Below are 25087 nucleotides of genomic sequence, written 5' to 3'. Positions count from 1 at the left end.
TGTGAATAAAATACATGATATTTTTCTTCACGAGATTTTGGGTGGGCCTGTTTGTAAGTGAGAAATATAGATGTCTGAATTAAATGGTTAAGTTTTAGTGATTTTATGACACATCGACAAGTTTCTCTTTGATGTTACTATTCATTGTCATTTCCACTTTCACAGAAGATGAAGGCAAGTGGAATGGAGGAACAATGAATTACAAATCAGTTAATTTTTGGTGCTTTCTAATGGTTTTATAAAGGTTTGGTTAGGAGAAGTTTATTAAATGTAAAATGAGATGTTAGGCTCATACCTCTTAACATTATTTGATAGAAAGATGACTTCTCAGGCTTTATTAATGGGAAATATATTGTAAAAAAAGTCTTCTATGATCTCCTCCAGGAGTTCGGCCTACCTTTGTACTATATATACTACATGGTTAAACTATCTTTTTAAAAAAAGAGACTATGGTTGATGGCTCATAGATGTCTTGGTAGGGGTAATTTTGTGGGGATTATACAGAGTTGAGAATGAACAAGGATGTAAAAAATACATAAATTAAAACTAATTAACAGTATATCCTTTGTCATAGGAGAGAGTTGGAAAAGCATTCTCAATTTAGATGTGATATGCTGCACTGTGAGCTCACTATTAAATAAGCACGTCTGGAATAAGAGTAATTAGAAATAGTAGTGAAAAGTAGTTGGGAGGTCAGTGTCAGATTTTTGTCAACTATGGCTGTCTTGTGGCATCAGAAGCAAGCTGTGTATCATAAAATGTCTCCAGTGACATTTTCAGTTGCCAGTTTATGTGGCTGTCTACGCATGTATGTGAGAGTGTGAAATAGCACTAGACATAGAAGAGCTTATTTACTCTAGTTTTCTGTCTCACCCATTATCACTATTCAGTCTCTGTTTAGTTCTCTTCTATTTTACAATTTGTCTAAAAAATACTCAACTTAGAATCTTAGTTTTTGTTTGTTCATTCAAGTAATATATATATATATATGAAATTTTCAAAATTTTTATCATTCCATACATTTGTTTGGAAGTCCTGGACTCATCTTTTTTCCTGAACGGTTTCCTTTACAAGTTCCTTTAGTTCAGGTCTTGTGGCAGAGTATTCTGTTTTTACTTAACTGTAAATGTATTTATTTCTGCCTCTTTCAAAGATAGTTTATGCTGGATTCAGAGGTTTTGATCAAAAACTATTTTTCCTCTAACATCAGTTATTGGTGTTCAGAAGTCCACTGCTGTTTTAATAATTTTTTTCTCTTTGTACATGAGCACCCAATCCCTGCCCTTCCAGCATTGCCTCCCTCCTGTTATATTTTAACTTTCCTTCTTGTCTTTTGTGTTCTGTACTTCATCATGTTCATATATATTTTTTTGTTTATTCCCACCTAAATCTTATGTTTCCTGAATTTTTCATAGTTTTGTATCAGTTCTGGGAGAAATACAGCCATTCTCTATCTAAATATTGCCACCTCTTCATTCTTGATCTCTTTCTGGGACTCCAAATAAACACATTTGGTTTTTTTATTCTTTCTGTCACATCTATTAATGTCTTTTTCCATATTTTTCTTCATGCTATGCTTCATTCTAGGTTATATATATATATATATATATATACACAGACAATATACACACCTTCTAATTCACTAATTAATAACTGGGCCTTTTTGGGTTTTTTTTTTTTTTTTTTTTGCTGTTTACCTTGTTAATTGAATGTTCAATACTAAAGTCATCAGTTAGTTTCAAATAATTCTTTGTTAATCTTTTTGAAAAGGATCTTTATTTATTTTGATTTATTATTCATAGCTATTCTGTATCTGAATATTTGATATCTGAAATCTTTTGGAAGTTTTTAATGTTTCAGATTTTTTATAAATTATCATTTCTGCAGACTTTTGGTCATAGTTGCATGCCTTCTCATATATTTTACTATCTTTAGATGTTTACTCATTAGTTAGTAATAGGTGCAAGTACTGTAGAATTAAATTTGACACCTTCTTTCAGTGCAGATTGTATTTTGCTTCTACTAGTGGACAGAGTATACTCCCAGTTTGAGACCAATCGGGCATCTTCTTGAGGATCTCTAATCAAAATAGATGTCTCAGGCTGCCCCTTCTGTCCCACTCTTAGTGTCAGGCTTAATTTCACTGATAATTGTGCTGCTGTAGGCATTTGTCATTAGGTGGCTTCATTCCTCTGGGCTGCATCATCCTCAGCCTCTTCCTCTACCCAGGTCCTTATTATTGTTCTACCTCCAGATTTTCTTGTTATTTCACGTTTAGTAAAGGCAGAGTGTTTATGTATAGTGAACTATCCTATTTCTGTCTTGTGTTTTGTGTCTTGTGTCTGTCTTATGTCTCAAAGAGAATTTCCTTCCTAGGCTTTAGTTTGGAGGAATAGGGTTCTGCAAGCATCTAGTTAAACATAATACAAGAAGCAAAGATTATTGAACATGTTTATACTATTTAAACATAAAAAGCAAAAATAATACTGAAACTGTGTGTAAGTTAAAAAAAACTCATTTAAGACCAGCATTACTCTAATACCAAAACCAAGGATAACACACACACACATAAAACTACAGACCAATCTCCCTAGTGAACACACACGCAAAAATCCTTAATAAAATCCTCACAACCTGGGCCTCCCTTGGTGGTGTAGGCGGTTGAACGAAGCGCTGTGAAGCTGTCTGCAGCCTCTGCAGCGCCGGTTCAATCCTGGCCGGCCGGCGAGAATCCCACATGGCGGGGCAGACCCCTGTTGTCTCACCCGCTGCTCCCCTAAGCAGTGTATTTCAGTCAGTCTGCCTGTTCTGTTACCCGCTCTATCTCTGGTGAATCCTCTCACCCCCCTACCACACCTCTGGCCTGTACCCCAGTTCTTGTATACAGGAATAAATAAATCTTTAAAAAAAAAAAAAATCCTCACAACCAAATCGAACAATGTATTAAAAGGATCATAGACAATGACCAAGTAGGATTCATACCAAAGACACAAAGATGATTCAACATGTAAAAATCAGTCAAGGGGCCTCCCTGGTGGCGCAGCGGTTGAGTGCTGGGTTGCGAAGCTGCCCGCAGCCCCTGTAGCACCAGTTCGATCCCCGGCTGCTCCCCGGCCACCGGAGGAGGGTCCCACATGGTGCCCAGACCTCTCCTGCCGCCCGCTGCTCCCCTCAGCAGTGTGCTTCGTCAGTCTGCCTGTTCTGTTCCCTGCTCTGGCTCTGGTGAATTCTCACCCTCCTGCGCTTCTGACTGTACCCAGTGCTTGTATGTATGTATAAATGAATGAATGAATGAATGAATGAATGAATGAATGAATGAATGAATCTTTTAATTTTTAAATTTTATTTAATAAAAAAAAAAAATCAGTCAAGGCGGGCCCCCCCCCGGTGGCGCAGCGGTTGAGCGTTGGGTTGTGAAGCTGCCCGCGGCCTCTGCGGCGCCGGTTCGATCCCCGGCTGCTCCCCGGCCACCGGAGGAGGGTCCCACATGGCGCGCAGACCTCTCCCGCCGCCCTCTGCTCCCCTAAGCAGTGTACTTTGGTCCTTCTGCCTGCTCTGCTCCCCCCTCTGGCTCTGGTGAATTCTCTCACCCTCCTGCACTTCTGACTGTACCCAGTGCATGTATAAACAAAACAACCAACCAACCAACCAAATAAATAAATAAAAACATGCCTCTATTAAAAAAAAAATCAGTCAAGGCAATTTACCACATTAAAAAAAAAAGAAAGATTAAAACCATATGGTCTTCTCAATAGATGCTGAGGAAGCATTTGATAAAATCCAAAATCTATTTATGATAAAAACCCTCAAAAAACTAGGGATAAACAGAACATACCTTAACATAATAAAAGCCATTTATAGCAAACCCAAAGCTAATAACATTCTCAATGGTGAAAAACTGAAAGCTTTTCTACCAAGATCTGGTATAAGACAACGATGTCACTCTCATCATTACTATTCAACATAGTATGGAAAGTTCTAGTTGGAGCAATTAGACAAGAGAAAGATATAAAAGGAATCCAAATTGGAAAAGAAGAAGTAAAGCTATCATTATTTACAAGTGACATAATAATATACAGTGAGAACCCTCAAGATTCCCCAGAAGGGCCTCCCCTGTGGAGCAGCGGTTGAGCACTGGCTTGCGAAGCTGCCTGCAGCCTCTGCAGCGCCGGTTCTATCCCCTGCTGCTCCCCGGCCACCGGAGGAGGGTCCCGCATGGCACGCAGACCTCTCCTGCCGCCCGCTGCTCCCCTCAGCAGTGTACTTCGGTCCTTCTGCCTGCTCTGCTCCCCGCTCTGGCTCTGGTGAATTCTCTCACCCTCTGGCGCTTCTGACTGTACCCAGTGCTTGTATAAATAAATAAATAAATAAAAATAAATCTTAAAAAAAAAAAAGATTCCCCAGAAAAACTAATCAAAACAATCAGTTTAGCAAAGTGGCAAGGTATAAAATCAACACAAATCAGTTGCCTTCTTATATACAAACAATGAGACAGAAGAGGAAGAAATTATGAAAGTGCTCACATTTACTATTACACACAAAAAAAATCACATACCTAGGAGTAAACCTAACAAAGGAAGTAAAAGATCTCTACAAAGATAACTATAAAACATTGTTGAAAGAAATAGAAGACACCAAGAAACGGAAAATTATTCCATGTTCATGCATTGGAATAATCAATATTGTCAAAATGGCCATCCTACCCAAAGCAAAATACTGATTCAATGCAATCACAACAAAAATATCAACGGCGTTTTTCAAAGAAATGGAGCAAATACCACTGGAATTTGTATTAATCACAAAAGACCTCGAATAACAAAAGCAATCTTGACACAAGAGAAAGAGAATAGAGGTATCACACTTCCAAACCTCACTAGATGTTATAAAGCCACAATAATTAAAACATCCTGGTACTGGAACAAATAACACACACAGAGACCAATGGAGTAGAACTGAGAGCCCCAAAATAAATCCACACCTTTATGGACAGTTAATCTATGACAAAGGAATCGAGAACATGCACTGGAACAAGGATAGCCTCTTCAATAAATGGTGCTGGGAAAATTGGACAGCTGCATGTAAAAGAATGAAACTATACCACTGCCTTACAACATATACCAAGATCAAGTCAAAATGGATATAAAACTTGAAAGTATAAAATACATAGAAGAAAATACAGGTAAAACATTTCATGGCATAAACTTTAGTGATGCCTTGAGGGATTCATCCCCAACAGCAAGGAAAACAAAAGAGAACATATAATACAGCTGGAATTACATCAAACTAAAAAGCTGTGAGGGGAAGAAACCATAACTAGGGCCTCCCCTGGTGGCGCAGCGGTTTAGTGCTGAGCAGCGAAGCTGCCCGCAGCCTCTGCAGCGCCGGTTCGATCCCTGTCTCCCGGAGAGGGTCCCACATGGCGCGACAGACCTCTGCTGTCTTGCCCACTGCTCTCCTCAGCAGTGTATTTTGTCGGTCTGCCTGTTCTGTTCCCCACTCTGGCTCTGGTGAATTCTCTCACCCTCCCGTGCTTCTGACTGTACCCAGTGCTTGTATAAATAAATAGATAATTCTTTTAAAAAAATAAAAAGAAAGCTCATTTAAATAAAGTGTTAGTAGATAGGTAATGAACTAAATTAACCCAAATACCCTAACCATCTGAAAATTTATCCCAATCATTTTGAACTTCAATGTTTCTTTCCATATATAGTAACTGGAATTAATGTTATGATTTCTTTTATATTTTGTCTAGGCTGCTACTGAAGAGGAAAATAGCCATGGTCAAGCAAACGGTATTCTGAATGCTCCAAGCCTCAGTTCACCAGTTCGTGTTCGCTCGGAGATTACTCAGCCAGACAGAGATGTTCCATTGGTGCGAAAGTTACGTTCAATCCACAGCTTTGAGCTGGAAAAACGTCTCACCCTAGAGCCAAAGCCAGACACTGACAAGTTTCTTGAGACATGGTATAAAAGTTTTTCTATTTTTAGAATCTACATATATACAGTTGTTGTTGTTACTTGCTTCTAACGCATGACATCTTTAAAATAATTATAAATTCTTGCATTTTTGTATAACTGATTTGATTAAACTCATTCATCATTTTAATTATCATGATTCTTTTATTTTATTATTTTTTATATTCTTTGTTGTATTTTTTTTTATTTCATGCATTTTTTACGTCATTTTTCATTTTTGCACAATGTATGCATTTGCATCCTGGTTATAGTCCCCATACAATTCCCACCCCCCTTGTTTTGATCCTACTCACTCCTCCCCCCCTGCAGTGATAAACTCATGCAATTTGCAGCAATATGGATGGAGTTGGAAGGGATCATGCTCGGCAAAATAAACTAGAAAGAAAAAGAAAACTACCGGATGGTCGCACTCATAGCAGGAATTTCGAAAACCTAAATAAGGGACCAGGAAAAAACCTAATTATAATAAAGTAAAAATCAAAATCAGCAAGCATCTATGAATCATCTTGATTCTTAATGTGAATTGTCTTTGAACATTGTTACAAATTCTGCGGCATAGCCTTAAGCTTTGAGAGCTTAGTGGGAACTGATAACTTCGTAACACTAAGTGCAGGTTAAATGAACATTTTGAATTGATTTTGTTTGGGAGATGATCTCTTTTATTGGAATCATGAAAATTCAGTGTGTTGTTGGAAAGGGCATAATAAAGATGGCATTAGACAGGAAGAAGGGGAATATGTGAAAGAGGGCAAAGAGTAAGTTATAGAAAAAGGGACAGGCAGCTTGAATTAATTTAATGAAGGCCTGTATATAGGAAAGTAGACATTAATAAGTTTATCATTCTACCTTGAAAGAAGGAAAAGTGAAGCTTTTGAGAGATGTGCATAGGTAATGACTTTTTGGTAGGTGATGATTTTGAAGCCATTTCCCTCTAGTTTTGGTAGCAGAAGACAGAAATGAAACTTTAAGACAAATATTTATGAGGGCCTCCCCGGTGGCGCAGCAGTTGAGCGCTGGATTGCGAAGCTGCCTGCGGCCTCTGCGGTGCCGGTTCGATCCCCGGCTGCTCCCCAACCACTGGTGGAGGGTCCCACATGGCGCGCAGACCTCTCCTGCCACCCGCTGCGCCCCTCAGCAGTGTACTTCGGTCCTTCTGCCTGCTCTGCTCCCCGCTCTGGCTCTGGTGAATTCTCTCACCCTCCCGCGCTTCTGACTGTACCCAGTGCATGTATAAAAAAACAAACAAACAAACAAATAAATAAATAAAACAAAAAAAAGAAATATTTATGAATTAAAGAAGGCCTTAATAATATTAAGAACTGAGAACTTTTAATAATAGTCACATCCTCAATACAACAATGACTACTATTAGTGGTGAAATATTAGTTAACAATGCCATGTCTTTGACTAATCTGGTAGTACTGTGTCTGATGATAATTCAGTCACTTCTGGCCTACTCCAATCCATCTTCTGTTTTAAATAAAATCCTTATATGTGTATTTTTCCTCATATGGTAATTATTTAGCCTGATAGCTATGTGATGTAGGCTACTGTCTACATATTGATAAGATCAAAAGGATGGACTAGGATTGGGGCATTGTTTTCAACATTTTAAGTTGTGACTATTACTGAGAATAAATATGAGTGTAATAGCAATAGAAGCTTTATTTGGTAAAGAATAAAGCTTCTTAGGGAACAGCTGAGAAGTAAGACAGAGTTGAGAATAAAATTTATCCAAGAAAATTAACTCAAATCAGAACCTGGAACAAATATGGAAAAGTAGAAGGAATTGAGGCACCTAATTACAATCTTTTTTTTTTAAGATTTATTTATTTATACAAGAACTGAGGTACAGGCCAGAGGCGCAGGAGGGTGAGAGACAGAGCAGGGAGCAGAACAGGCAGACGACCGAAAACACTCTTGAGGGGATCAGTGGATGAGACAGGAGAGGTCTGCCGTGCCATGTGGGTATCTCCCTGGCTGGCCAGGAATCGAACCTGCACTGCAGAGGCTGCAGACAGCTTCACAGCGCTGCGTTCAACCCACTGTGCCACTGGGGAGGCCCCTAATTAGTCTTAAGGAAAGGAAAAAATGTGTTGCTTAAACTGCTTCCCTGAAGATGAGATTGTTTCTCAGAAGCTAGTGCAGCCAAACACCACCAGTCACACTATTGCCTATTCCTCAGCCAGCAGCAGTTTTTGTACAATGTCAACTGCCTTTTAATCCAGCAGAAGTAAAAATATGCCTTGAAGTGTCCCCCAAGCCCTTCACCACATTATATTAATGTGCATAGACTATGCCTGGTTATACTGTAACAATACCATTTCTTCTTAAAATACCTGCCTTTGGAGTTTATTTGAATGAATATACACTTATGTACATCTCTGAAAACAAAACAAAACCAGAAAGTTTTTCATTTCTAGTTTCTTCATTTCTTTTGGTAGGGTTTCTGGTGAGGCAAAAAAAAAAATCTTGGGTAAATTGTTCTTCAGTTTCTCAGAGAAAGTAGAGAGCAGAGGGCAGTATGACTAAATAGTCAAATAAAGGAGAACTGTATCACACCAGTCAACCACAACAGAGCAGGAGAGGAGAGACAGCTTCCTCTCTTGAGCCCCATTTCCAAAACAGGATTACAGCAGGTGGAGAAGAGCATTATCAACCTGTGAAACTTTACTTATACTTTATCCTATTTTTTTTCTTATCTGTATGTGAATATTAGTTCTGTATAGAGTTTAGAGAGTTTGTGTAATAAATACTTCCCTAAAACTACTACATAATTTCTCTCCATTTTCTTAAGCCTGGAGAAAATGCAAAAAGACTCCAGTGCAGGAAAGGAATCTCTTCCCCCTGCTCTGCTTCACAAGCCTTGTGTTCCTGCTGTGTCCCGTACTGACCACATCTGGCACTATGATGATGAATATCTTCCAGATGCTTCCAAGCCTGCCTCTGCCAACACCCCTGAGCAGGCAGATGGTGGTGGCAGCAATGGATTTATAGCTGTTAACCTTAGCTCCTGCAAGCAGGATATTGATTCCAAAGAGTGGGTGATTGTGGACAAGGAGCAGGACCTTCGGGATTTTAGGACAAATGAGGCTTTAGTCCATAAAACAACTGCAAGTCCTTCTGATGAGGAACCTGAAGTGCTTCAAGTCCTGGAGGAATCTCCTCAAGATGAAAAACTCCGATTGGATCCATGGTCAAAAAATGATCATTTAAAGAAGGAAACTTCAGGTGTGGTTTTAGCACTTTCTGGGGATTACCCTGTCACTGCAGCTTCAGAACAGTATACAGATAGGCTGGAACTCCAGGTTGGAACTGCCAGTCAGTTTATTGCAGCAACACCCACAAGTCCAATGGAGGCACAAGCAGAAGGACCTCTTACAGCGGTAAGAGATTTTTTCTTGTCATTTTTCTCTCTTAGTCACATAAAGTACTATTAGGAAAGGATTAAGAGTTGAGCAATTAAGCTTGGCTAAAGGGTATAAGGAGTGATAACTGGACTAATTCTATGTTTTCTTGTATGAAAATTTAAAAAAAAAAAAAGATATTTCTGAAAGTCTGAGAGGAGGCCCTCGGTGAATAAAAATGTGAGATTTCCTGTCACAAACTCAATACATGAAATATCATTATAACCTAATTTCAGAATAACATTTATAATTTAGACCACAAGCATTATCTATGTGTGCATGTATATTTTTAAAATTTGTACTTCCAGAGATTTTGAACCTCTGTATTATAAATATGAAATATGGTGAGGAAGGCACATATTCATGGTTTAAATTTGATTCTGTACACTGTTGCTTGGCCTAATTCTTTGGTTTCCCTTTCTCCTTTTTAACCTCCTCCTCGAAATTTCTCTTTTTAAATTCCTTTGAAACAACAGTTTTCCACTTTTGCTGTCCATTGTTTAAAATACGGAGTCCGGGCCTCACTTCCAGAACTTCTTCATAGGTCTGGGATGAAGCAAACCCAGTAATCCACATTCTAACAAACAGCAGAAAGCACTTGTGATATGCAGGCCTTCTGCAAAGGAGTGTTTTGAGGAAACTACTGTTACTTTAAGTTTAGACAATCAGCTGAAGATGGCTATTACCTGCTATGGTCAGTAAGCAGTGGTGCCCCCTGTTCTGTGTGAGCAGTAGGAGCCTCAGAAAAACCAGATGTGTTGGGCCCCCCCTGGTGGCACAGTGGTTGAGCGCTGGGTGGCGAGGCTTGCCCGCAGCCTCTGCAGCGTCCCCGGCCACCCGTGAGGGTCCCACCAAAAGAAAAAAACAAAAAAAAACACAGATGTGTTTTTTGGAACTGTACAGAAAAGTTTTTCATATACCAATAATTCTATCTGTTCTTACATGGATGGGAGTATCAGGTTTTCTTAAATTCAGCAATCATTTCTAACCTTCCCTTCTGACTCACTAGAAACAATATTATTCCCTAAGCTGAAATGTCTTCTATTAGAGCACATGAAGGTGTAAAACACTAAGAAAAGATAATAAAATTTCATTTTTTGTACAGTTCTGTAGGAGTTTACCTACATTTCATAAATGCCTGCCTCGTTCTTCATCATAGTTGTCTTTTCTTCTTTCCTAGGAATGGTTTGTACAGTTACACAGTTGTTCTCTGCATAAAGTGGACTAGCTGGGGAATAAGCTGGGGCTGAAATATAGTCAAGACTTTGCTAGCCAAACTGTACACACTGTGCAGAGATGTTTCCGCTTTGAGAAACATCTTCTCTAATAAGTTACGCCGCTAGCTACATTTTTTCTAAATATTTGTCAAAAAACAAATTGAGATGTATTTTGTATATCACATACCTTTCATTTGGAAGAGAGGCTATTTGATATGAATATTGAATTTCCCAAAGTTTTTGTTATCTTAATAGCTTTACTATTCTTGAATGAGAAAAAACTAAAAGGATAATTTTAAGTTAAAATGCAAATAATAATTGATTTGCATTTTATTGTCTCTTGCTATGAGACCAGTTCTAAACATGGGGTGACTTTAAGATAATGAAGCTGCTTCATCTGAATGAAATGTATGAGAGTGACAGTCAAACTTAGTACTGGGCATCAATAAAAACAAGAAAATATGAACAATTTGGAAAATATTGATATTGTTGTTTAGCTATAGAAAAGTATACCTGATATAATTAGAGAGCACAAGAAAGAAAATGATTGAAGTCATATCTTAATAAAATCTTTGTGAACTGTAGAAATTAAAGATAATAAAAATGTATTTGACTTACTGGAAGATCATTACTGTACTCCATTTGTACCATGTCCACCAATGGTTAATTGCTTTTCTATATTTATAGTCTAGGGGCAAGGAAACTATTTTCAACTAAGAATAAACTTGCATTTTCTGTTTTTAGCTATGATACTTGGTTTTTCTCCTTTTATCTTGTCAGATAAGGTTTTTGCAGACTCTTCAATTGAGAATGTGTGGTGCATGGCAGTAGGCTGTGCTGTATTATGCATCTACTGCGCTTTAAAATCCAAAAATCCTACTCCTGACTTCTTTTGACTGTCTTTTCATCATGTGTAAAATTGGTGTTAGTAAGTCTACCCAATTAAAATATAAGGCAAAAAAAGAAAAAAAATCATGAAATATAGGGTGTTGTGAAATAGAATTAGTAAAAATTATTTTAATAATTTGATAAGTTTAAAGTGCTGTGGGAAAAGTATATGACAATAACTTGTGCATAGTTCATCATAGCTGCTCAAAATACTTTCATGGAAATAAATTACCCTGTCTGGTGGTTCAGATATCTTCTCAGTGTTCAAGGCTGTCACCCCTTTTTTCATATCATACATACAAACACATGTGTATGCAGAATCTAAAGTGAGTTTAATCTCAGAATTACATTGATTTGCTTGCTTCAATCTCAGAAGAACAGTGGAGTGTTATTTTTGTAGACACTATTGAGTTCATTTAGCTGATGCATTTATACTTACATATAATAAATGACTATTGTTTTACTTTGAATGTAGATGTAGTAATTGCCCTTATTTGGCATTTAATTTCATGCCTCCTTTACTTTTCACCATCATTCTTGGGTCTTAACGGTAAAATTTTTATTTATTTATTTTTAAAAGATTTATTTATGCATACAATAGTTGGGGAATAGGCCAGAGGTGTGGGGGATGAGGATTCACCAGAGACAAATTGGGGAATAGAACAGGCAGACTGACTGAAATACACTGCTGAGGGAAGCAGCGGGTGAGTCAGGAGAGGTCTGCTGTACCATGTGGGTAGCTCCCTGGCTGGGGATCGAACTTGTGCTGCATTGACTGTGGACAGCTTCACAGGTTGCATCTTAACCCCTTGCGCCACCAGGGAGGCCCAACAGTAAAATTTTTAAAGAGTAAATTACTATAAATTTAGGTTTCATTATCATTTTTAAAATATACTAGAAAATGGCCATCTGCCTGAACATATTTTGGAATAATGAAAACAGATATGAGTATGAGGTGACTTCCTGAAGGGCAATAGCACCAGTAGAATTTACTGCCCTTCCCCCAAGGTTATTATGGGTCTAGGCTTATTGTAAGAATGCACATTTGAACCCAAACTGTTAAGAAAAATAACTTTACAGATCCTCTGTAAAGACACTAGTTGCATTTGGGAGCTATTCCAGAACATTGGTTAGGTGTTTTTCTCCTTGAGCTGAGTTTAGGACATTCTTTACACGTTGTAAACATAATTTCATTCCTTACACAGAGAAACAGATCTTAGCAACTTATTGAATTATATAACAACACCAGTTTCCTCGTGTCTTTGGACTTGAAATGGGTTCTAAGCTAAATCTCCCATAACTTCAAATTCATTTTGCTTTGACTTCCGATCAATTTTCATGGTTTTCCCAGGACATAATGGATTTCATTAAGTGATTTGACTTAGTGAAAGCCTTTTTCAAAAAGGCTTTTTTCCTTACCAGTTTATGGGGTTGACATGTTCTTCTTTACCTGTCACTTTTAACAAATGTGAAGATGTAGAAGCTTTAGGTATCTTAAGAAAGGACATTCTTACTAGACATTGAACCCTATTCATATATTACTCAGTGGAAAGATGGTAGAATTTAATTTACATAGAATTAAAAAAATTAAAGAAGATATGAAACATGAATAAATATCTTTGTAAATCTTTGCTTATAGGAAGATAAAATTTTCTAACATTGTTTGATAGCTAGAACTTATTAGTAAAATGCATATGAATTTGCAGTTTTTCTATGTACAGTAGTTTTTTTCTTACATTTCTGCATCTGGATTCTGGTTTGCATGCCCAAAAAACTTGGAGACAGTTTAATGAAAGGAAATTTTTATAGCACTTTGGGTAGAGTTAAGAGAATCAATAAGACTGGCAGTAGAGGGAGCCATTTCTATCCTGAGCCCTGGTAGGAGGTTTGGGGTGGGACTGTTAGCAGAAGCTGGTGAGAATCATTCTGTAGGAGAGAGGCCATGCAGCAGCGACTGTGGCCAGGAGTGATAGAATGTAGCCACCACTAAAGCTTCAGTCCCTTAGGGAGGAAGCAGAGAGGATTAACTCCCAAATCTTTCTCTTCCTTTTCACTACATCTTTGTTGGTATTGCCCTGTGGGCAAAGCCAGTCAAAAATCAGAAAACCAGGGAACCTGGACAATATGGTAAATAGAAGTTAGTTTTTAAGAGCACAGAGCAGACTAAAGGAAAGGATGAACTTAGAAGGAGACTGTTCTTTACAAGGGGCTAAGGAGTCAAGTGCCATGCATTTTTATTCAGAATTGTTTATTTTAAGTATAAATTGGGCAGGCCTGATGTACTTCTATGTTCCTTTTATAAATTAGAATTTAAGGTGTTAAATCTCAAATCATGCATCTTTATTTACATTGCTCATTATTACATTTTGATGTTTTCCCCCTCTCTCTGCAGATTACAATTCCTAGACCTTCTGTGGCATCTACACAGTCAACTTCAGGAAGCTTTCACTATGGTCAGCAGCCAGAGAAGAAAGATCTTCAGCCCATGGAGCCCAGTGTGGAACTTTATTCTCCCAGGGAAAACTTCTCAGGCTTGGTTGTAACAGAGGGTGAACCTCCTAGTGGAGGAAGCAGAACAGACTTGGGGCTTCAGGTAGATCATATTGGTCATGACATATTACCCAACATTAGAGAGTGTGACAAATCCCAAGACTTGGGACCAAAAGACCTTCCTGACCATAATCGATCAACTGTGAGAGAATTTGATAATCTCCCTAGGGAAACTGAAGAGAAAAGCATCCTGTTGGGGTCAGATAATGAAGATGAAAAGTTAAGTAAAGGACAGCAGTGTATTGAGATCTCCTCTCTCCCTGGAGATTTGGTTACTCTGGAAAGGGATCACTCGGCTACCAGTGAACCTCTTGATGTGACAAAGACTCAGACTTTTAGTGTGGTGCCAAATCAAGACAAAAATCATGAGATAATGAAGCTTCTGGCAATTGAAACTTCAGAAATTTCTCCACAGATCATTGACCCACATGTTGAAGGACAGATAGGGCAGGTGACAGTACAAAAAAGTAAATTATCTAAGGATGATGACGTCAAGAGTGAGGATTTGCCAGGTCACCAAGGTGACCTTTCTACTTTTTTGCACCAAGAGGGTAAGAGAGAAAAAATTGCTCCTAGAAATGGAGAACTATTTCATTGTGTTTCAGAGAGTGAACATTGTCCTCCATCCCGGAAGGATGTGGTTACAAAGTCATCCTTTGTAACTAGACACAGTCGAATCCCTGTTTTAGCACAAGAGATAGACTCAACTTTTGAATCATCCTCTCCAGTCTCTGCAAAAGAAAAGCTTCTCCAAAAGAAAGCTTATCAACCAGATCTAGTCAAACTTCTGGTGGAAAAAAAGCAGCTTAAGTCTTTCTTTGGGGAACTCTCAAGTGCCTCTGATAAATTGCTAGAAGAAAGACTAGCGACTGTTCCTGCTTCCTTTTCTGAGGAGGAAGTCTTCACTCCCTTTTCAAGACTAGCCGTAGAGCACACACACCTGAGCAGGTCAGCTGAAGACGGCTTCCTGTCACCCATCATCTCTCCATCCAGAAAGAGCAAAATTCCGAGGCCGGTTTCATGGGTCAACACAGATCAACTCAGTAGCTCAGCATCATCTCAGTTTTTGCCTCGGCCACCACCGGGAAAGCCGCCCACAAGACCCGGAGTAGAAGCCAGGTAATGCTGTGTGCTCACCTATGTTAAGTATGTGGTATTACTGATAATTCTGTGTTTCCTTAATTGTGTCAGTGATTTCATTTCTTGGCCTGCTTCTGATCGTTGCTCCCTTCCTTGCTTTTCCCAAGACTTCCAGCATAGTGTGGAAGAAGGGGTCAGATTGAGCCAGGTTCATTCTTAACTCTCACTTTCTAGTAGTGTAAACCTTGACTTCCTCATCTATAAAATGGGTAAAAAATTTGCCGTAATTTAGGGAGGATGAAATAAGGTAGTCTACACCTAGGGCTTTGTGTAGTGTTTATTAGCTTGCAACAAAGGCTGTATCTGTCCCAGTCCATTTTAACTGCTCAGAAATTTTCTCATTTCGTCAGTCAAAATCCCAGTATAACATATCATTATGATGTCAAATTCTAGTCAAGAAAATTATATCTATAATTTAATGAATGGGCCCTTAGAATAGTGTTGTTTATGTGATAATAAATGAATAACAAATATTCTATAGGAATATATGCCACCTATATACAACTATAAATAATAAAGGTATTGCCTTAATAATTGCTTTGTTTTTTTGTTGAATTGTTGTCATGTTATAACTGACCATATAGAGTGATTATATTTTGAAGAAGGGAGGAAAATATTGGAGGGTGATTTTAAGTGCTTTCCTGGAGCCTTTACTCACTTTCACAGAGTAGAATAGTCTAAACCCTTGGAGAAGAAAAAGGATGGTCTTTAACAAAAACAAAATTAAAATCATAATACATTTGTGTGAAAATTGTAGCCTGTTCTAGATAGTACAACCGTAGTTCTCCATCTGTTATAAATATTTCTCAAGCATGTTGAAGTGAGAGTCTGTTACCCATCAGAACTTGCTACACTTACCTAAAGAAGTTTGGTTTTTACTTGTCTTAGGGTTTCATGTCCAAGGATTAAACCTTGGATTTGAAGAGCCAGTAGGATTAGACTTCCTCAGGAAGAATGTGATGTACTCACATTTTAAAAATGTGATTCCATGAGCATCCCCAATTTTCTTCTGCTATGCTTAATAGAAATGGTGTATTTGTGGCTTGAGTTCCTTTGGGATGCAAAAAAATAGATCTTATTTATTATTTAGCACTTTATATGGCCCCTAAAAGTAACACTTGGTCACAAGCCAAGTGTGTAAGTGTTGTGCCAGATTTTAGAGCTGACCAAGCTGAAACTTCTGAAGCTCGGAACTTTCCCCATTTATTTATATCCTGGCCCAGAGGGATTATTTATTCCATCCTTCAAATTTTACTGTAAGATTTGTGAAAGTAGGCTCAGTCAGAATGAATTCCATGTCACTTGTCAGATTCTAAGATGATTGGGGAATGAGGAAAAGAAAATTCAGAGGAAAAAAAATCAGTAACTTGTTGCTGACCCTTGATGGTGATGATGACTATTTATGTCCCTGCTTCCTGCAGGTGCTAATACAACTTTAGAGATTTCCTTCCACTTCCTACTATATGGAGTGGCATGCCAGCATTTTGCGGTTTAAATTTTTAAACTGAATGAATTCTAGGCAAGCCAGAAACATATTTATGGCAGAGAAGACATTGCTATTCATTTGAATATTCTTTAGATTTAGAATTCTGAGACCCAAGCTCAGTTGCCTGTAATAGAAATAGTCAGTCTCCAAACCCAACTGTTCTGAATCTCAGGCTGTTGTCAGGGCAGAAACAAGCCCAGGGAAACCAGTGATGACTCTTTTGGAAATTATTGAGGTTGAAATATGCTTTTATCTATTGTTCCTGCTATTATAAGTACAGTCCATGTTGAAGACTTAAACAGTGGGGTTTAATGTTTACGTGTGTATGTGTGCAGAATTCCTGTCTTAGGAGCCTTAAACAAAATGGTTTCCTTTTTCTCATGTGCTAACATGCTAGAAACAAGTCATTAGTTAGTCCTAAATGAGAAGTGCAAATATGCGATAGGAGGAAGGAACTAACATTTTAGTGCTTCTGAATTATAGATGTTCAGCTAAGTACTTTACTTGGGTTATTACACTTGGCTGCCTAGTAACTGTGTGAAACAGAGAGTCTTCTCAATAAAAGCTATGAGAAGTTGAATAATTGGTCCAGGTCATACAGCTGGTATGTGAAAGAGCAACTCGTATCTTCTAAATGTTTCCTGATTTTGACTCATGTCATATGTCATGATTTGGCACACCGCGGCTTTAATGAATTAAAATGAAAATCATCCTCTGTTCTTTTAAGGCTCCGCAGATACAAAGTCCTAGGGAGCAGCAATTCCGACTCAGACCTTTTTTCTCGCCTGGCCCAAATTCTTCAAAATGGATCTCAGAAACCCCGGAGCACTACTCAGTGCAAGAGTCCAGGATCCACTCACAATCCAAAAACACCACCCAAGAGTCCCGTTGTCCCTCGCAGGAGTCCCAGTGCCTCTCCTCGAAGCTCTTCCTTGCCTCGCACGTCTAGTTCCTCACCATCTAGGGCTGGAAGGCCCCACCATGACCAGAGGAGTTCATCCCCTCATCTGGGGAGAAGCAAGTCACCTCCCAGTCACTCAGGATCTTCCTCCTCCAGGAGGTCCTGCCAACAGGAGCATTGCAAACCCAGCAAGAATGGCCTAAAAGGATCCAGCAGCCTCCACCACCACTCAGCCAACACTAAAGTCCCCCCAGGGAAGAGTAAGTCAGCCAGTAAACTCAGCAGATAGGAGCCGGGCTGCATCTCTGTGAAAGGTGTGAGATCTTCCTCCTAAACCTGATGCATGTGTGTCCTTGTACTGTCTATTTAAAAAATCAGTGTTGATCTTCTCTTGCAAAAGAAAGTAACATGATAAATTATTTAAGAAGACATAAATATATGATAAGGGATTCTAAGGCAGGCAGCAAGCAGATCAGGAATCAATGTGTTTGCATAGGAAGGGGCAATTCAGCAAAATCCAAGGGGGAGAAACTCATTAAACGAACTCTCATTTTTAAGCTGCCTTTGATACAAAAGGGGGTGAAGGTAAGAGGTGGAATGGAATTTTAACCATTTGGCCTGCTTTTTAAAGGCTCTACTCAAAGATTATATAATAGCAAAAATGGAACTTTTGTTTTAATATTTTCATTCAAAACTTCCCAACCTTGGAGGGTCAGAACTGCTCCAGTATTAGAGTTTCTGAGAAGATTGTTGCTGGGAAGCCAGTGCTCATATATATTTCACTTATGTCTTTATCTGGTATGTTGAGAGTTCACACCTTTACTTTGCCTCATTCCTATTTCACATTTTTTAAAGATAATGTTTCTCACCCAATCTGATCTCTCTTATTTTAACTACATTTTAATATGCGTTTAGCAGCATAGGCTAACAATTGGAAGTCCAGTAACCCTTATTCAGTCCCTAATATTTTTCTTCGGAGGAACAGTTATTAACTCAGTTTATTTATTTTTTTGGTGAAAAATAATTGATAAAACTTAAGGAAGGGAAAGTCTAAATGGAGGTTCTTGGCAGGCTTTAGTGCTCGAGGGGAGAGAGGGACAGAGTGTGGGATAATCCCTTTCAAGAGAGAAGAACCTTCTTCCCCCCTGTGGGAGGAGACCTGACCAGAGTAGACCTTGCTTCCTTCAGTCCTCTGGGTACCAGCTATTTCTCTTATCAACTTCTAAGATGATTCCAGGGAGTACAATACTATGGAATGTGACTTTATGTTTTAGAGACTTAGAGAGAAAAAAAGAAATTAGATATGTTGTTGAAACATATAATCCTCAAACTTTGTATTTTATACATTTAGCTAAGTAAGGAATGAGTATCTGGGGAAATAAATCTAGGCTTAATACTTATCTTTTAATGTTTTATTTCCTGCTTCTCCTGTGCTTTAGTTTGAATATTTGGGCTTCTTGACTTGATTTCCATGTAATATCAATTTATAAAGCTATAAGGAGGTTCATATTGTTCTAATCTCACTCTTCAGCTAACAGGAACCAGGCAAAATTAAATTATACTAGACTTTCAAAATGACTCTTTTATACTCTGTAGGTGTTCTGTGTTGTAAAGACCTTCCTTATTAAGGTCAAGTAAATTGGTCTGCTTGTTGAAATTTGCCTTCTAGCAAACATCTGTGCTTTCTCTTTGACCTTGTGTTTGCTGCCAAACCTAATATGGTTGAATTGGAAAACAAAAAAAAAGAAAGAAATCTGGTTCCTCACCAAGTGAACATATTCTAATGCTGCATCAAAGCTGCCCTGAAGCTGCACTGAACTTTTCTTGTTCTCGTTATCCGTGTCGAGCTTTTTTTAAAAAAAACAAAACAAAACACAAAAACTCAAAACACTATTGAGGCATATACGGTCTCCCATAAGAAATGTAGCATAGTGTGAAATCTTAATTTCTCTCCCGTTTCAAGCACTACAGAGGAATGCAATAGGTAAGACATATTTGCTGTTTAACTAAAGCAACTGTAATATTGGAAGACCAATCCTACTGTATTATATTGTATAATAGTTGCTCTAACACTACTTGCATGTCTTCATGGTAAGCTATATAAATATTTATAAATATATAGAGAGAAACATATGCTTATACAAACTCATTCTTTCTCATTCTCCATTTGTAATTCCAGGATCACAGATGGTGAAATTCCTTTATATTGTGTGCCTCGTGTACACTTGGGCCTTGCCTATTCATTTTCTGAAAATATGTTCTTGGCATGTGACACCTCAGATTCTTCTTGCCTTCCCTGTGTAATGCAAGGTTGGCAGTCTTTAGCAAGCCAAGAGGGATTATTTAATTGTCATTTTAAAAAGATTTTAATAAGGGAAAAAAGTTACTAAGACATGCTTATAATGCTGGTTCAAAGATTTGTCATGTTAATGACATAATTCTGTCCGTATGATTAGAGAGGATAAACTGGAATGATAATCATGAGTCTAACATAAATTGATTTTTTCAGAAATCCCTTAAAATTACTGTTCTACTTTCCTCTTTTCACCTCACTTGGCGGTGGGGATGGGGGATCTACAATTAAGAAGTTGTCTTTTTTTCTGTTGTATTAGCGAAATTGTGCTTTATAACACAGCCAGTTTTAAATCCTGGCCCCTGGCCTCCGGTCAGAACTGTCCTGATAGTAACCATTGGTATAACTGATGGGGCTACACTTGTGGTATGTGTCTGTTAGTTTTTTTATTGGCATTTCTCTCCTAGTGGTCAAAACTGATAATGATGGCAACATGGCAGCTGAATATTTTCTTTCTTGGTTCCCTCTATTTTTCCCCCAACGTTTCCACTGTGTTGCCCCCTTTTGTAAATGCTATTACAAACTCATCAAAATCCAGAGAGAAACAACTGCCTTGTGTCTGAATATTTTATTTTGCATGTAGAGGAAAGAGTTAACCAAAGATGTTTCTTCTCTGACACTTTCAAAAGAGAACAGACTAATTATAGTTTACATATCGATATGTCCATTTAAAAGTACTGTCTTCTATATTTATGGTTTTCAAAGCATAGTATGTGCTCTTTTAGATGGTAGATGTCTCCGACTGAAAAGAAGAGTTGGCAGCCCTGAACAAGGCACTTTTGGCACAAGAACTTTTGTTTTTTGTTTTATTCTAGAGTATGATACAGAGAACAGTTTGGATTGTTATTTTTAGTTCTTTATTATTTATTTTCATGGTTTCTTTTAGTGATAGCATATTTCAGATTTCAGTGACAAATATAGATCATCCAAGTAATTTTAAATCAGTTGGGTTATTCTATCTAAGATAGGAACACGATTAAAGTCAAGCCAAACTATACCAAGAGTACTCTGGGACAGAAGTGAAAATTACCTTTTGAAAATCAGGGGCCCCCTGGTTTCTCATATCATGATGCAAACTGACTGGTTACCTAGTCATGCTTGCCCTTGCTCTCCCTTCTCTAGTCTCTGGAATTACTTGGGTGGAGCAGATGATAGAATTAGCATTAGCTCAGGCCCATAAGTTAGCACTCTTCCTGAATTATGCTGCCAAATCTCCAAGGTGTACAGATTGGTCAAAATACTAAAATTCTACATAGTAATCTTTTGTACAGCTTAAAGGTATTTAACTTTAATATATAATGAACAAAGGAGAACTGGGTCATATCAAATTTGACCTGAAAGCATGAATTATAAACATCTTTGAATGACCAGTCTTAGGCAGGCACTCTCGTTCTTAACTTGGTATGCAAGCTGGCCTTGCTGGCAGTGGCCTAGTTACATTTATTGTTTTTTAAGTTGCATGTTGTGAAGTGAATGTCTTTTATAAAAGTTGCCAAGTTAATTAAGTTCTAAATAAGTAGCGAGATGGTAATTGAGACCCACTGTTGTCATTATCTACTTTATATTCTTTGATTTAAGGTACTAAACAAATCTCGGTTGCTTACTAATTCAGTGGACTAGCTGTGCAATATCTCTGTCTAGCTCCTAGCCACTGTGGGAACTTGAGGTTCTTCAGTAATCATCAGAGATTCTTTCCAGGCCACAGATTTTTATGTGAATGATTCTATGGCTGCATTCAGTCTACAAGGAAAAAGTATACATTGGTGCATGTTTTATAAACCCAGACACAGATAGTTAAAACTATAATGAGTTTTTCTATACCCAATAGCTTTGAATTAAAAAAAAAAAAACAAAAAAACACAACAACAGATGCTTTTCCCCATGAGCAGAGGATGATTCTTTGTTCTAGGAACTAAACTCCTAATTCTAACACTAGGAATTGGTGATAGGAGAAACAGGATCTAGAATTCAGAGTTAAGTGGTTTAGGGGAAAAATGCATCTTACTCTGGCTATTTGAAAATATATTTACTTGTAGATAAGTCTATCGTTAGTCTTGGAGATCAAATTTTTCACATTTTAAAAACTTTTTTTCATTCCTTTATATTTATCAAACATGATATATGTTAGGGAACCACTTCTCCTGTCATGTTCATGTATTTTGGAATTAAGTTATTTGCATTCACTCTTTTAATGTGCATTTACCACAGATGTGTTGGGACTTTGCCTAAAGGGGGAGAGATTTTAGCTCCTGTATCAATGAGGAGATAGAGTGGTTGACAACAACTGCCTTGTGTAATTGTCTTGAGTTTGGGTCTGAGACAGTTTATTTGCAGAATAGTTACTTATCTGTGTTTTAATGCAAAAAGTATTATAGGATTAAGGCATGTAACCACTATCTCACTGTGGTAGTCCTCAAATGTCACTATTTATCCAAGTTCAGAAACCACAGATGTGTATTTAGACCTTGATTTAGGGAAGAGAACAAGAGTTAGTTCCAGTTCTCAGATAATATGGGAGGATATATAGTACATAGAAAACCCCAGGTGATTGTTTACGACATGCTACTTCCCTGTCCTCATCCAATAAAACTCTGGTGTGTACCTCTAGGATGTGGGAAAAGTGTAGAAATATCACTGGATATTCTCAATATTTTGACTGTCCCTCTGGAATCATGTAAAACTGAACCCAGAAAGCCTCTGCAAACTGCAGAATCTGTTACCAGCATTACTAGGGAGAACAATAGAAGGTACATGGGGAATTATAGTTCTTACGATCTGGGACAATGATCCCTATTCATTTAAAAGTGAATTTGGATGATGCACACCACAAACCCTGAGAAATCCTGACTGGCCATGGAATAAGGACAATAAAGTCTCGGCCCATCAATGCATTTTCTAACTCAGTTATGATTATGTGCTTCAGCTTTTAAAGTATATGAGCTTGATGTTTAAGTTTATATTTCCTTGAAGAAATTTTAATCAGATGTTTGACAAGATCAAAATCACCTTGCGGTTATATATAATCTCACAACACTAAATAGCAAAAGTAGGTAACATTTATACAGGAATGAGTTGAACATTTCCTTAGAATTTGCTGGATCCTTGGTCTTGAGACAGGAAAAGAAGTGAAGCCTTTTCCTTTGTGACTCTAATTGAAAGTGACAGTATGAGCATAGTATGTAATATTGGTGAGTCTAACTTATCTCTCAGACACCATAGCCCAGGGATTCTAGGTTCCTTAACAGAGACAGTAGGATTCAATGTTACTATAGAATTTTCTGGTGACCTAATTCTACACACTAAAGATGGATAGGAAATTTACCTCTCTTTCCAGTAGTTTAATAGTTTCATATTGTATAACATGTGTTCACTTATCCATTTAAAAACCTTGAGAAGACCAAGTTTTTACATAGGACTACCCGTGCTGTATGCTGCTGCTTCTTTCTCCTCATACAGTTTAAATCCTTAAAAATTCATGTGCAACACTTCACCAAACCTGGTGTGTCAGTCTGGCTAGTCTTCATTCACCCACCGAAGGGTAAATAAGGCTGCGAGAACTTGAATGGATTTATTATGGGAGCTACCCAGGAAAGGGAAAAGCCCTTGGGACTTTTTCAAACTGATTTTCTTTTGAAACTATTTGCTGAATTAGTTCACTAAGATAATAAACATTCAGAAATACAAAGATAGGATTATGAAGGAACGATAACACTGTGCCACTTGGGTTCTGAAATTGGATTGGGTAAACTAAATACTGAAGACAACTAGATCAGATGACCCAGGCTTGAGTCCCTCTCCCTTCTCTGTCACTCTCCGTTCCTTGTCTTCCTGATTTCTTTCTTAAAAGAGTCAGTTCAGATTTCATTGAGCCAAAGAAAAATTTTAAAAGTACAGAAAATTTCATTGAGTCATTTACTTACCAGTTCATAGCTGTTAGGAAAAAAGGGAGACATCTAATTATGAAAGTTATGAACTACTGGCAGTTGTTACATTCGATTGAGCCAAACAGGAGAATTCTCTTTTATTGAGCCAGAACAATCATACTTTACTAATTTGACATTTCTCTCCATTTTCTTCATGAAATCGGTGATGAGAAATTGCTCTTTGAAATACCTCCCAAGGTACCGTATTGTGTCCCTTTCCCCTCCAAGCAGCCCTCCTTATGCATTTTTCTCAGGCAACCAAGGACATGTAGAGTATTGGCAGAAACATGGAGTGTTTTGTATAGGCCATCTGTACATAAAAGTGTAATTATTTATTTAATTTTCCATTTGTATCATATTAAAGCTTTGTACAGTGTTTTAAGTTCTGTTTTAAAATTATTTTGTATTTTATTTTTATAATCTAGTAATAAAATATTCATTCCGCATGCAAACTCTAGTTCTATTTGTGTCATGGTTTGGATTTCAAGAGTGGGGAGTATTTTCCTAATGTGTTAAAGTGATTGAATGCACCAAAGGTTACAAGATCAACAGGGAGCAGAAAGGGTAAACTCTAAACTCTAAACCCCAGCCCGAAGTGACCTAGAAAAGGAAGCAGAGGACTGAGAGTTCAGTATCCCTCCAGATAGAAACCAGGCTTCAGGGATATGATTGCCCTGTGTTAAAAGCTCCCGAAGGTCTGTCTCTGACTGGAGATACTTTTTCCTTTACGGGAAACACCCCTTGTAGCACTGGAGTGATTCCTGCTCCTGATCCACTACCCTGTGCTTTCACGGGCAGTCTTCCTTTGAATTCTCAGGCGGTATTCCAGGGGACACTGCTCACCCCTCCTTGTGTGGTTTGGTCTGGAGTGTCAGTGTCGTGTTTTTCTCCACCGGGTTTCCCTTTGTTGATTTCTTACTGAGCAGCAACACCCGAAAGAGACAGAGACTTCTCATGCTTTTCAAAACAGCTTAAGAAATGTCAGTCTCACTAAAGTCAATCATGGACACGCCTATTAACGTCTCAACTGCCAAGTGGTTTATATCTTAACATGGTATAGACCCTTCTTTATATGGTAAAGGAGGTAAAGATAACAGACAAGAAGTCTGCAGGATGGCCCGAGGCACTTCAAGGGTGGTGGGCTGGGATTATAAAAACCTCCCAGCAAGAATTCTGTCTTGAAGTCTTAAATGGTCAAGCAGTTGATGGCGAGTGGCAGGAAACCTAAGAGTCAGCCTGGGTCGGG

The 25087-nt window shown here is 38.1% G+C and overlaps 1 protein-coding gene across 3 annotated transcripts in view; it reads left to right on the top strand.

Annotated features, from left to right (window-relative positions):
* The window catches only part of TTBK2 (tau tubulin kinase 2), a 140236-nt gene extending 116018 nt beyond the window's left edge, over window positions 1-24218 (top strand). For all 3 annotated transcript variants that reach the window (XM_037502317.2, XM_037502316.2, XM_037502315.2), the window contains 4 exons: window positions 5753-5964; window positions 8774-9362; window positions 13881-15157; window positions 17392-24218. In XM_037502317.2, coding sequence (XP_037358214.1) covers window positions 5753-5964; window positions 8774-9362; window positions 13881-15157; window positions 17392-17854 — 2541 coding nt within the window. In that variant the 3' untranslated portion in view covers window positions 17855-24218. The remainder of the gene's footprint in view (window positions 1-5752; window positions 5965-8773; window positions 9363-13880; window positions 15158-17391) is intronic.
* Window positions 24219-25087: the final 869 nt, after the last annotated feature.

Source organism: Talpa occidentalis, unplaced genomic scaffold, assembly GCF_014898055.3.
Source record: "Talpa occidentalis isolate TD23 unplaced genomic scaffold, MPIMG_talOcc4v2.1 talOcc4.11, whole genome shotgun sequence".
NCBI classification, from domain to species: Eukaryota; Metazoa; Chordata; class Mammalia; order Eulipotyphla; family Talpidae; genus Talpa; species Talpa occidentalis.
This window is presented reverse-complemented; position numbering and strand designations above follow the sequence as displayed.